The sequence below is a fragment of the Oncorhynchus gorbuscha genome, linkage group LG21, assembly GCF_021184085.1.
Source record: "Oncorhynchus gorbuscha isolate QuinsamMale2020 ecotype Even-year linkage group LG21, OgorEven_v1.0, whole genome shotgun sequence".
Lineage (NCBI taxonomy): Eukaryota > Metazoa > Chordata > Actinopteri > Salmoniformes > Salmonidae > Oncorhynchus > Oncorhynchus gorbuscha.
In genome coordinates this window covers 23,568,256-23,581,846 of record NC_060193.1, presented here as the reverse complement: position 1 = coordinate 23,581,846, position 13,591 = coordinate 23,568,256, and the positions used below count along the sequence as shown (strand labels likewise).

The following is a 13,591-nucleotide window of genomic DNA, read 5'->3' as shown; positions in this document are numbered from 1 at the left end:
AGTCACACACACTGAGGATGTATGGATGGGGTTGTCATGAGATAATAGAACACCTTCAAAATAGTTAACCTACCTTTGTAAATAATACCTTACATATTCTTTCCTAAAAGCTGTTATCAGCCTAGGGCTTCATATCTTGGATTTATAAGCATGACTAAAACTCACATTTAATATAAACGTATCCGATTACTGCTCAGTAAAAGTTCACTGGATCACATAAAATCCAAATAAAATCAAACAAATATCAAACATTGGGCAAGCAGTTACCACGAATCCAAAAACATAAAGGTTGATGCTTCAACTCTAACAAAGTGTAAAAAGTTGTATTGGTCACCAACCTTTCCGAAGCCTGTTGGTTTGTGGTAAAAGCCTGACTGTACAGCAGAGAACTTCCCAAGGAGATATGAATGACTTTTCAAAGTCTCAATGCAGACATCTTTTCTTGGTACCTCCCATCGAGTTTGGACTTTTTGAACTTAATACCTACCTGGTCTCTGTTCTCTTTTTTGTCTTACACAGACCTCGGGTTTATTTTAAATATCTAAATACACTATGTTTTTGTCCTTCGCTTTCAATTTGGTGCCTTGACAAATTGGTCAATACTTTAGTAATTTCAATAAACCTGAGGGCTTATTGTGTGTAAAATAAGGTAATTCTCTATCGTCAGTGATACTACTTGCTTTTGAGCTTTCTACAGTATTTGTAGTCTATGCAATTTTGTATTTTATTCTTTTGTTAAGGGGTTGGCATCACCAATGATTAATTATACTGAGAAAGGGAAACTCCACTGACCTCCAGATAAAAGGTACAGAATTGTATTTCCATAGAAAGCTCAGTCTCAATACGCAAATATTCTGACGTGGCTGACACGCAAAGTCAAGAGACAAGGCTTTTAATAGTGGGATAACATGCCCTTCCCCTAATCAAAACTGTCAAGACAGTCAGACAAAGAGAAAATTGAAATTGAAATGAATAATTCACATATCTATTATTTGCCTTAGTTAGGATGTTTTGCACATCAAAGGTGTTGAAGAGGAGTAGCTTCTGTAGAAAGTGTGACCTTGTCAGTTGACTTCACAGGAGAGCCCTGGTGAACGCTGTCCATGCAGCTATTTGAAAGTGAATAGGTGCATGGTCAGGTTCCAAACACCCCGTTTCAGCTCCAATCGCTGCAGAACTTGTCAATTTTCAAAGTCACCCACCTCTTTCGATTACATACATTTTTTTATTAAGTCATCCACCTCTTTCAATGACATTTACTTTGTATCATGTCATGAACATGTTTTTGGCAAAAGGTTGTAGAATTAGCATTTGCAATTCTAAATTGGCAAAGGTAGATGCGTTTGAAAATTGATTAGATTTTTCTCTCTCCAAGGTGTTTCCACATCCAGTGGTAAACTGTCTGGCCAGAGATTAGATATGGAAGAGGACCTACGTGTTTGAGGGGTTTCTGCAGAGATCTCGTTGGTGTAGGCTCCGATACCATGCTTACTGCGCGCGGCTAGCTGGAAAGTATAAGTAGTGAAGGGTTTCAAGTCCTTCAGCAGGTATGTGGTGGTTGGTTCAAAGCTGATTCGTTTCTGTTGAGGTAATGGTATGTCATCAGATCAGAACATTAAGAAAAGGGTATACCATTGGGTGTAAGATACATTGGGCCAGTATAGCTAGCCATGTATTGAATATGAGAAACCAGTTACCTCCTCCTTGTCGTCCCCCTTCTTGTACAGAAGTTCATATCCCATGATTTGATTGTCTTGTCCGGTCTGTGCAGGGGCTATCCACGATAGTAGTATACTTGTTTCGGATTTGGCTTCCCCTTTGAAGTCGGTCGGTTGAGAGGGGACTGGGAAAGCAATACAAATACACATTTGGTCCACTACACCAATGCTACTCATTGTCACTTCCATCGTACCTCTGCTAAAACATATTTGACGAGTGCTGCTGCTGGTACTGCTGTGGCTACTTTTACTAATAATAACATTGGTAGTAACCTGTTATTAATACATGATTTCTATTACCTGTCATTGCTAATATTGCTTTATATATTTGAATGAAGTAAACAAGGCCCCAATCTTGTTTATTAAACTGTGATTTCTGTCAATCAGACTGGCAAATTAAAAAGGAAATTGCTTGGCACTCAAGAGCCAAAAGAGATTTCAAGTGTTTACAGCTGTGGTCAAAGATGAAGAGACTTTTATCTGACTAACAGGACAGAGTGAGTGAAGTGTTTTCCCAGAAAGACACTTAGCTGTCGAATTAGCATGTTGATACTCTCCATTGCAGAGTTGGTTGATGCGCTTGTTTACGCATAACTCAAACATTGCAGAGCTTCAGCTCCTACAATAATGTATTGACTAGCTCACATACAGTTAATGTTATTGTCCATGTAAAGGCTTTGGTCCAAACAAAATCACACAAAAAGCCGGCTACACACAGATCTTACCCCCCGTCTTGGCAATGATCTGGAGATCTGCAGACAGAGGTCCATCGCCCACCGACGTGTAGGCCAGGACCTTAATGTAATAGGTCTTGTTAGGGATGAGGCCTTGAATAGTGAGGAAGTTTGACCCACGCACTATCTGCTTCTCCCACAAGTTGACGTGCTGGGCAGAGTCCATGGTGTAGTACACACGGTAGCCCATAATCTGCCCATTGGCCTCCTCTGGTTCGTCCCAGTGGATGATGGCTGTGGTGGCACTGAGCATACGACCCCTGACCTGCCTGGGCGCCGTGCTAGGTGCCTGCTCGGCCGTCTTGGCTTCGATGCCATCGCTGGGCGGCCCACGCCCGATGTTGTTCACCGCCACCACTCGGAACTCGTAGTCCGAGTAGGGACTGAGGCCACCCACGCTGTATCGAGTGGTGGCCACGCCGTCGATCTCCTTGTATGTGTCCTCTGAGATCTTGGACTTGTGCTGGATGATGTAGTAGGAGACTGGCTCAGGGTTGCCTGAGTCCCATGTCAGCGTGATGCTGGTGGCCGTGCGCTCCGTCACCAAGGGAATGCCGGGCGGCTTGGGCAAAGCTAGAATAACAAACAAATACGATATGATTTAAAATATGTATGCTCAATATACATGGTTAATCTACAAATGACTATAATGTACAAATAACAGTTGTGGGTCAAATTCCTATGGAATAACACCTCTATTTATTTGTTAGAAAGAAGAGAATATTGGAGACTTATTCGTGACTTATCCAAGGAAAATGGGATATCCTCACGTGAAACTTATAATAACTAACAATAGACAGAAACCTTGAACATTTCATATGAATTCCTCAGGCATTATCACATTTCCACAAATAGGCTGGCTGTGCAACGATAATAATAATAGCATTCCTACCCTTCATACTGTAGATTTATTTTCAGACTGTACATTATAAAAGGTCATATTTGTTTTAACCTTGCCTTACTTATTAGTATGCCACGTCAGTGCATTATAACCATATTTGAACTATTGTAAAACTGATAAAGGCCCAAAAGTCCTGGAAGCCTCCCATGTACAACAAAAGACGTGCTTTTCTCTGCTGTTACACCGGTGGCATGAATTGAAAGACATGAGAGCGATGGATTCTCGTTATATGCCACCTCTAATGTAGAATCTGGAATCTCTCTCTAGTATGCAGCGGAGGAGATATGATTACACTCCGATAAGAACCCTGCCTTCTGAGAAGACCAAACAATACCCACTGTGCACGCACGCACACACACACAGGGTTCTTTAGCTGTCATCAGGTTGAACCCTTTTGGGTTCCATGTAGAACTCCCCATGTTTAACTCCCCTGGTTGAAAGATAACCCTTTCACTGATTCTCAATCTAGCATCTAATGCACTGAGGCTGATGTCAACACATCCCAGGCTTTAGGAACCCTCCTTCTGAGGCCAACAAAACATGACAGGAAGAAGTAAACGGGTGTTACCTTTCACCGTGATCTGCGCCACCGCCTCAATAACCCCGAGAGTGGACATGGCTACGCAGGTATAGTTGTTAGACTGGCGGACGTCAGTGAGCTCCAAAACGTTTCGCCCTATGGGCATGTCGTCCTCGGGCGTCAGGTCTTCGGCTCCCAGCATCCATTTCACGTAGGGCATGGGGGAGCCCACAGCCACACAGGTGATGTTGACGCTGCCTCCAGGCATGATCTCATTGTCCGTAGGCGGGATGGAGAACCGCGGGGGCACCCGGCGCACTACAGAAGACAGAGGGTAGGGGTAACAACTCATACAAGCTGCACAAGGCCAAGGTTTCCCATCAACGGCCGAGAAAAAAAGAAACTCATAAGTCATATACAAGGATAACAAATATATTTACAACTTGCCAGAAATGTTACTTTTATATCTAATGTAATATATTTAGACACGGATCTTTTATTCTGTGATGGTTGGATGGAGAGTAAAACACACAGTTTCACACACAACTCGGTCCAGGCCTAGCAGGGCTCAGAGATGGGACTAGCTACGGACTAACAATCACAAACACCATGCATAAATGATACCATTCATACGGATATTAAGAGAACAGCACAGAGGAACTGGAGGGTCGACAGCATGCCAGAGTGAAGTGATCAAGAGAACAACTTCAATGCTGCGTTCTTCCAGTTGATGTGGCGTAAATGTGCCGCGTCACATTCTCACATCACACATACAGATGCTCCGTGGTGGAGACACATCCAACTATGGTACAAGTACATGGAATATGGTGCAACTCTGCTTCTCAGATCAAAAAAGTGGATACACGTTCCAAAATAACCACGTTCGAAGTAGAAACTAAAACCAAATCAAAATTTGAAACCGATCCAAAAACAAATTGATTGAAAATAAATGATGCAGCACTATGCACATGGAAAGATACAAGGCCGGGTCCTGTCATGGGGGCTTGGGCTCTCTGTCATGCAAATGGGAAGATACAAGGCCGGGCCTGTCGTGGGGGCTTGGGCTCTCTGTCATGCACACAAGCACATAGCTGGTTTGGAAAGGCAACCATGGTTGGGAATGGGAAGGAGAGAGGAGGATTGAGAGGGAGAATAAATACTAACACAGACATACAAACAACAGATATCAAACATGGGGAGGGTGCCTAGGGTTAGGCTGGCAGCTTTGGGTTGCACGGAAATAAACACGACTGGCTATTATTAAGATAGAGTTGCCAGGGCAGGACGAATGGACAGCGTCACTGAACAGATATGGGGAGGTGCTACAGTGTGACAGGAGAGGACAGGGAGAGGCAAAGGAGTCATCTTAACACAAATCACAATGTTTTCTGAGGTTTGACTTAGGTAGTTAACCACACATGATTCAAACACAACATATAGGGTAAGAGGATTTAAGGGACAGGGACTGGAGAAGGGGTAGAAGAATACAGGAACTGGGTTTGGATTTTAATACATTTCTAAGGAGGAATGATATTAAAGGAACAAAGTCAGTGTTACTGCTTATAGTACTCAGAATGAACAAAGGCCCCAATAGACCAATCTCCTTGGATACTCAGAGACGTAATGGTGGGAGTATTTGGGGAATGTTGTTTGCTCTTCCATGCGCCTTGGAAAGATGAATCACTCTGGTGCTTTGGCGGTGAACCTCGGTGATACTAATAAAGAGTGAAACACTCCCATCTTCCCAATCACTTTTAATTAAAATTAAACAAGCTTCTCTCTCGAATATGGGGCACAAAGATGAGCCTTGACTAATGTAATGGCAAGAGCCATTGGATTTTCTCGCTGTATGTGGCCATTAATATACATTAACATGATGTGATGTAAAACTGAGCGTTAGCTAAAATAGCATTTTTTGCTAATAGCATTGTTGGCTAATAGCATTGTTTGCTAACGCTACAAGCCTGAATCTACATGTAGCATTACCGAACGTGTTCACCCGCATTCACATTTCATACAGCACATTCTGCTAAGTAGATTGTTCCTCTCCAGAGAGAAGGAATTTCAGAGAACTCCTTGCATTATTAAATACAACTTATAACTCGCTTAATATTTAATTAATATCCAATTGGATCACAATCCACCAAGACATAATATTATCATACTCATTTGAATATCATTACATTTGTCAAGTCTTGCGCCTATTGCCACAAACACATTATGCTTTCATCTCACAAGGCTATGCTACCTTAACAGCTGAGAGCTAGACCTCGCCACTGACTATAACAAAGGAGAATTGAAATATATATATTTCTCTGACACTATGACGAAGAGTAATAGAGGGAACATTTTCATCCAGTCTTAGTTAGTCAAATGGATGCTCAGTGGGAATTCTTTGCTCATTTTCATGTGCCTAGGCAGGCCGCAGAGTGTGGCAGCGCTTCATTCCACGAGCCTGTAGTGATAGAGGACACCCTTCCTGCTCCGGTGCTGCGGCTCAAGTTGGCGCTGTGCTTTTTTGTGCCGCCTGCCGTTGTCACGGCGTTGACCTGAGTTACCAAGCAGGAACACTAACAAGCTACAGACACCGAGGGGCGGGGGCAAAGGGTAGGGGTGAGGCTGAGAACAGAGGTGGGGGGGATCTCTAGCTTGAGCATAAACAGGTCACCATGCAAATACTCCCGAAGATGCAAATATTATCCCACACCCTCCCACCACACTAAAGCTGCACTATCCCCTCCATTACATGCACCACTTTTTGGACAGTCAAGCATCGTAGCCAAGACCAAGGGAATTCCTCATGGAAAGAAATGTACTGAGCAACTAAGCAGAAACAATAATAATACAAGGCTATAAATAATAATGAACCAAGGAGAGAACAAAACGAGAGAGAAAAATGGCACGCAGGTGCAACTACTGTACATTCACTTCATTTGTATTCTTGAGATTTTGAGAATTTTTTTTTTTTTTACGGTTGCAAATAAATGAGTTTCTTTAGTTTCAGTTTTGTAAGGCGGTATAAAAGTTTGAAAAAAACACCAACCTTCTCGCAGCTCTGAGGGATGTAGGGGGTTTGATGCAGAACACAATGAAATGAGGAAAGGAGAAGAAAACAAGGGAAACACAGAGAGAGTAAAAAGGCCATGTTCAAGGCGTTCAAAATGCTACTGTGAAGGACGTCCTGTCACATGAGGACAGGGAGTCCGCTGCATCGCCCTCATACCCTGGTTTAGAGGCAGACGTCTTAACTAGCACCACTTCAACATGTTAAGCATTTTGAGGGTTGAAATCATTTGCTATGTTTAGCACATAATACAATCCTATCCCAGTCATGTGGTTGGCTTGTATCGAGTGCTAAGGATGAACACATATGTGCTATGTGTAGGTTGGGTTTTACATACAAATGTTCTGCATGTTGAAAATGTGAGCGATGCAAAAAGTCCTGATATGATATCCAGAAAGAGATCGCTGTTCAATTTGGTCAATATCCACTTTCACTTTGTTCCACCCAATAAAATATCTGTTAACTCATCATTATTCAGTATTCTAAGTATCGTCATTGACTTTGATTTAAATGAATGATCTGTGATGATACTGCAAACCACAAGACTCGAACAGAATTAGAGACAATAGTTTTTAAAGAAAAATAGCTACAGCTGGCAATTAAAATATTCATATTAAATTCATGAAAAACGATTTTACTTAAAATAATAATAATATCCAACGGTGTTCAAAGATTGATATAAAAATGTAACAATGGCCTTAATCTTATCAGTAAACACACAATAATATTATTACAATGGACTTAAACTATGTAATGTGACTTTCACATCGAAAGCCGAACCTCAAGACAGTTCATGATAATTGGAACAAAGATTTGTATTAGCTCAAGAAGGTGCTATGAAGGCTACAATATAGTGTTACCTTTCAAGGAAGTATCACTTATAAGAAAATCAGCAAATAAATATATGTGCTGATGCTATCGCCATTAACTTAAACATTTAAATTGTTGCAAAAAAAATTGCTGATTTTCAACATGTAGTTAAAAGTCATTATTTAGAAAATCTACATTTATCTGATAACTACATACAATCACTATTACATATAATCTCAGCACTTTTAAAACCGTATTGAGAAGGTGTCCTTCCAATGTTGCTCAAAAGAGAAAAAAGAAAAGAAACAGAAAGATCAGAGAGGATCTGCTACTATGAACAGAGGGGATTGGTGGAGGGATTGTCCACCCGTTTCCCCTCAAGGTACATTTGGGAGTAAAAGGCAATTAGTAGGTAAAACACACCAAGCAGTCAAGTCATTGGAGTTAGATAGGAAAAATAACAGAAAAACAGAAAACAGAACACACAGGTTCAAATCAGTGCAGGTAGGTCAAATAGAACAAAAGAGCCATACTTACAAGTACATCACTGGACACGGACATTTGGACTGGATCACTAACTCCAATACCCCAAATTACCCCATTTTGAACACCCATCTCACCAGTTGTACAATAACACACCATACCAAATACCACTTGAATGTTTTCTTCTATTTCTTTTTTCTTATCAGAATGTGGGGACAATACCGTTGTTGTTTTGTTGTCACTTTCCTACCTCTGACATATAGATTGGCGGGGGCAGAATAACGGGTTCCATCGTTGTTGGTGGCGACGCACTCGTACTTCCCCTGGTCGGACTCTTCGCTCTGCTCAATCTGGAGGGCGCCTGCGTGGGAATAGAAGGTAGGTGCCGGACACTATTGGTTTAGTGTCAGCCATTTTTTATATAGTTAACAAACTTTTTATTTTATTTTTTAAACTTGCTTGACTGGTCAGGGGCCAACATGTTATTGAAGCCCCATCACTCCTAGACTTGCTCTTTTTATGAATCGATGAGGGTACATCGTAAAATCGGATACCATTGTAACTAGCGTAGAGGGATTTTTTTTGTATCTGTAGGGATCATTTGCACAGAGGATAGTTTACTTCACCATTGACCAACACAACCTTATTTGTTTCGAAAATAGTCATTGTTCTTGTAACTTGACAGTTTTCCCCTAACATTACCCCAGCCTGATATATCAAATGTGTGACATCTTTATTATATATTTTCTGTAATTATAAAAAGACATCAATCATGGATAGTTTTAGTCAGATAGCTTTACTTTCAGGCCTACAGAAATCTTAGGGGAACAACTAAACATTTAACAACCATGGAAAAATATTTAACATTTAACATTTACCTCATTGTTGACATCAGAGGATAAAAACCAACCTACATACATGTTGCAGGGTCTAAAAAGGCACTCAACTTTAATACCAGTGTGAAAATATCTCATAGTATAGCTCGACTTTGAGGGATAGGGGCAAGCCCTGCAATGTACAACATTTCACCGGACTGTCAATATGGGGATGAGTGAAACTGCTTCAAGGAAGCATGGATCAAACAAAAGAGGTTTACAGTATACAAAAGCAGCATAACAAGGGAGGACAATTCAAAAATTAATTTGGGTATGAATTTTAGCATATTCAATCACAGATCTAATATCAATCAAATAAATTTAGGACTTCATCTAGTCAAGGTCGGTTAGAAAAATGCAGCACTTACAAAAAAAATGGAGAAAAAAAATGCTGCTGAGATATGTGAAAAAATACTCATCATAATATCGTATTACCAATATATCACCCTCTGTCACAAAATGTTTGACATGCAGATCTTGTCCAAAGAGCAAGAAATGTATGTCGGCACAACTTACAACCTTTTGACAACCCTTAGCTGAAAAATAAAATGCAATTGTATTAGAAGACAAAATTCAAAATGGTGGCCTTGATCCGACAAGAAGGCAACCAACCACTGCGTTAGCTTGTGAAAGCTACAAAAGACACCCATAAAAATCCACCAATGGGATCCGCAGTGTGGTGTCATATGACCAGGGGAAAAATGGCTTATGCATCAATCACTCTCCAATTCCCAAACGGCAAAAATGGACCTGCCAGGTCCTCGCCAGACTCAACTGTTTGCCTTCCCCCAAACCCTGAAGAATAAAAAAACGTCAAAAAGTAAAATAGCCTTCAAACCCAAGAAAAGTAAGAAAAATAGGTGAAAGAGGAAAAAAGCACCCGTAGAAACTTTATCAAAAAAGTAGTTGTTTGGGCTTTTTTTACACAAGGTACAGGAGAGGAAAGCAAATAGAATAAATTAAAAAAAGGCTTGCAAAGATAGAAAGAATTCTTTGGGAGAAAAAAGCAGAGTAAAGGAAATGTTGTCTTCAGCATGCCTGCGTGATTCCACAGCATCTGTGCATAATTTTAGTGCTGAACAAGAGCAGCTAAGGGGGAAAAATGTTTGGTTGTTTTAGTTGGACAAAAAGAGGGACACATGAGCGCTATGGCCAAAAAGAAAACAAAAAAATGAAAGAACAATTAGAGTTTGAAAAAAAAGTTGTCATTGGATATGCTTCTTTGAGCCGGAGCAAGCATATCACAACTGAGTTTTTTGAAAAAGGCTCTTCAAATCAAAATTCAAAGGAGGAAATAAAGCATAGACAAAAAATGGAGATTGGATGGAGTCAACAGAACAGGACAAATAAGAAGGAAGGTCGATAATGGGAACGAAATGGGATTTGGAGTCGGGAAACAGGACAAAAATGAAGGCGGACGGGCGGATGGATGGGGCGACAGCAAGAATGAATTTGTTTTGTTCATTCTGTGAACATCAGTTCAGCACTCTTACCTCTTATTGGTGTACCACCTGGGTGGATAATATGAATGCAAATAAGATTAGAAAGAAGAATCATTAGTAGGAGAAGATACAGGCTGGGGGCTTTGGAAGAAGAATCAAATTAGACTTAACAGAGTACGTAAATAAAGCGGACTAGAGGAAAGAGAAATGAGAAAGAGAGAGAGAGCTAGAAAGAGAGAGAACTCTGTACTCTATTGGCAAAAAAGACAGGATTCATCTTAGGAAGGTATCAATGGTCAGAGAAGATCAGAGAACGTTGTACAGTGGTGTGCCACAGGGGAAGTGCCATTTTGGAAGTGGCATGGATTCTGAAGACCATCTACTGAAGGGAAGGCTTGGAAGAGTTTGAATATGAGAGGGAAGAGACTCGTTTAAGAGACCTGGAACCCTTTAGCTTGACCTAGTAATCGCTAAACATCTGCTTAAATCTTTGTAGTGGTAGTAGGCTATACAGTATTGAGTGAGGGAGTGAGTGAGTGAGTTTGTGAGTAGGTGAGTGAGTGATTGACCATACAGTGAGGGTAGATAGGTAGGTTTTATTACTAAGGTGGGGGATATGGCATCTACTGGGTTAAAGCCGGGTGAAATGTGTGTGCTCTGGAAAAGGTGCCTGTATTGCTTACGGGAAAGCTTTGTGGGGGGAAGTATGTGTGCCACTAGCGTTATCTTTGTGTCTACACTAACTGTTAGTAAAATGCATGCCATGCATTTTATTAATAGTTATAACATGAAGAAAAATTAGTTGGGAGTGAAGTGTGCTTCAGAACTAAGCACTTACCAAAGGATTCTGTAGATTTAAATACGGAGAGAAGAAAGACAGCATAAAAATATTATTATATTCCTTAGGTTAAGTTACATTAGTTTTTTTTAGTTAAAACTTTATCAACTCTACGTCACAGGAAAATCAAAGTCGCACATTAAAAAAGAGGGTTAATTTAAACAAATTCCGTTAACAATAAGGTAAAGGAGGGTTAACAATACATTTTAACAAAGGACAGCTGTGAAATCTGAAAAGGCAGGTGGTCAAACATAGAAGACTAATTGTACCAGAAGTAGTGCAAAATCTCAAATAGGAATGCTAATAGTAAATATTGCTAGCCAAACTACAAGTTAAGTTGCGCTAGCATATATCCGATGGATTCTGAATTTCTAATGCTTTACCGCATTAAAAGGAAACTTGGAATATTCAGAGGAATGGGATGAGGAAGTATTGGGAATAAGCCACAGGCAAAGAGAATAAAAATCTGAAGTCTACGTGGAAAGCAGGGAGTAGATCCAGAGAGAGTCAATAAGGGACTGGGAAAGCTAGACACAAGCGTCACACACTACTGTGGCTACTTAAGACCGGAAAACATTCCGGAAGGAATAGGTGCCTCGACTGAAGTTCTTATTTTCTCTTTTAATACAACAGTTAGTTTAAATCACAACAAAAAACGACAAAGAATTAGAAAAGGAAATAGCCTAAATGTCTTCCTATTCACTCCGTTCTGCAATTTTCTCTTGGAGCCTTGAAAAACAACAAAATTACTAAAAACCACAGGTGCTCCTTTGCAAGTTCTGAATGAAGCCCAATGTTGAATATTCATCGTTTTAGAGAAAACAAGAGATAAAAACAAAAGAGAATGGATCCATCAAACACTGCATCAAGGCAGTCAAAGGGAATCAACTAAACTTAACCAAAAGAAAATTAACTCGTCAGAAGAACAGTCACAGCAGTGAGCAATGTGGAAGTCAGACTGAAGCGGCAAAACACACAGAGACAACCGACGGAGCCATGACAACACCAGAGACAGGGATGGGAGGAACAGACGACACACACCAGGATACACACACACACAGTAGAGAAGGAAGAAGAAGCAGTAGAAACAATGCCATTTCCTACAAAATCAAAGCCAAAGAAGAAGAGGAGAAGGAAAATGAGAGAACAGAAACGGAAGGGATTAGGGTACAAAAATGAAAGAGTACTCCCGGTTTAGTTCTGGTGGCGGAAGTGACACCCTACCTGATCTGAGCTGCTTGATACGTCCATTGTTGTTGGTGGTGTTGACGGGCAGGAAATCTTTGAACCAGGAGATGTCTGGGTCAGGGTTGCCGCTGGCGGCACAGAGCATGGTGGCCGTACGAGTTCGCTCTACCACTTTCAACTGGGGACCCATGTCAATGGTGGGGAAACCAGGGGGCAGTTGGTCCTCTGTGAAAACCAAGAGAAACCCATAGCTGTGAGCTCATTGAGTGCAAGTGAGAGGAGTGAGAGAGGAGAGAGCCAAAGGAAGATGGCAGAAATAATTACAAGCAATAGGAGAGAGAAAGAGAGGTAGACTGAGTGTGTGTGTGTGTGTGAGTAAGTGTAGAGAATTAGAATCAACAACAACATGTGTGTGAGTCAGAGAGAGAGAGACAGAGAGCGAGAGAGAGAGAGAGAACAAGGCAAAGGAGCATATAGAGAGATGTGTGCATTGTGTTCATACTATTGTCAAGTTCTAAACAGTTATTCAGTGACATCATACTACTGAGATATACTTTGCTGAAACATTCCCTTTATTTACCAGGCTATTATATTGACATGGACAGAAAATAAAAATAATATGGAGATTGAACATTTAGATAACCACTAGTCTCACAATATTCAGCAAGGCTCTGTATTCACAAAATGTGACACAAAACTTAACAGCTTTTTTAGACAGTTGACACTTGACAATGGGTGTGTTTTGTGTAGTTGTACTGTATCGAGCGTGTTTACAAGTGCATATTGGATGGTGTGACAGGAGGGTGTGCATGTGTCTCTGCCACATTGCGTAAGCTTGTCTCTTCCCTGTATCCACCACAAAGTGCTGCTATTAGAAAGGGGGGCTGCTCCCCTTCCTGTTCTCTGAGATGCGAGACAAGATAACTACCGCAGCTCCAGCTCCTGTGCAAAAAAAAAAATCATTTTAACCAAACAAAGACAATCAAAGGCCTATATCAGCTTGTCTGGCCCCTTGAAG

At 40.9% G+C, this 13,591-nt stretch overlaps 1 protein-coding gene across 37 annotated transcripts in view; it reads right to left on the bottom strand.

Annotated features, from left to right (window-relative positions):
- Window positions 1-13,591, bottom strand: part of LOC124008624 (receptor-type tyrosine-protein phosphatase delta-like) — a 651,437-nt gene that overhangs the window by 75,150 nt on the left and 562,696 nt on the right. For 21 of the 37 annotated variants that reach the window (XM_046320037.1, XM_046320036.1, XM_046320049.1 and 18 more), the window contains 9 exons: window positions 12,610-12,798; window positions 11,386-11,394; window positions 10,599-10,616; window positions 8,481-8,591; window positions 6,917-6,928; window positions 3,922-4,191; window positions 2,444-3,025; window positions 1,698-1,843; window positions 1,436-1,580 (listed from right to left, as the gene is read on the bottom strand). In XM_046320037.1, the coding sequence (XP_046175993.1) occupies window positions 1,436-1,580; window positions 1,698-1,843; window positions 2,444-3,025; window positions 3,922-4,191; window positions 6,917-6,928; window positions 8,481-8,591; window positions 10,599-10,616; window positions 11,386-11,394; window positions 12,610-12,798 (1,482 nt within the window). The remainder of the gene's footprint in view (window positions 1-1,435; window positions 1,581-1,697; window positions 1,844-2,443; window positions 3,026-3,921; window positions 4,192-6,916; window positions 6,929-8,480; window positions 8,592-10,598; window positions 10,617-11,385; window positions 11,395-12,609; window positions 12,799-13,591) is intronic. The other 16 variants (XM_046320048.1, XM_046320050.1, XM_046320062.1 and 13 more) reach the window with 6 other exon arrangements.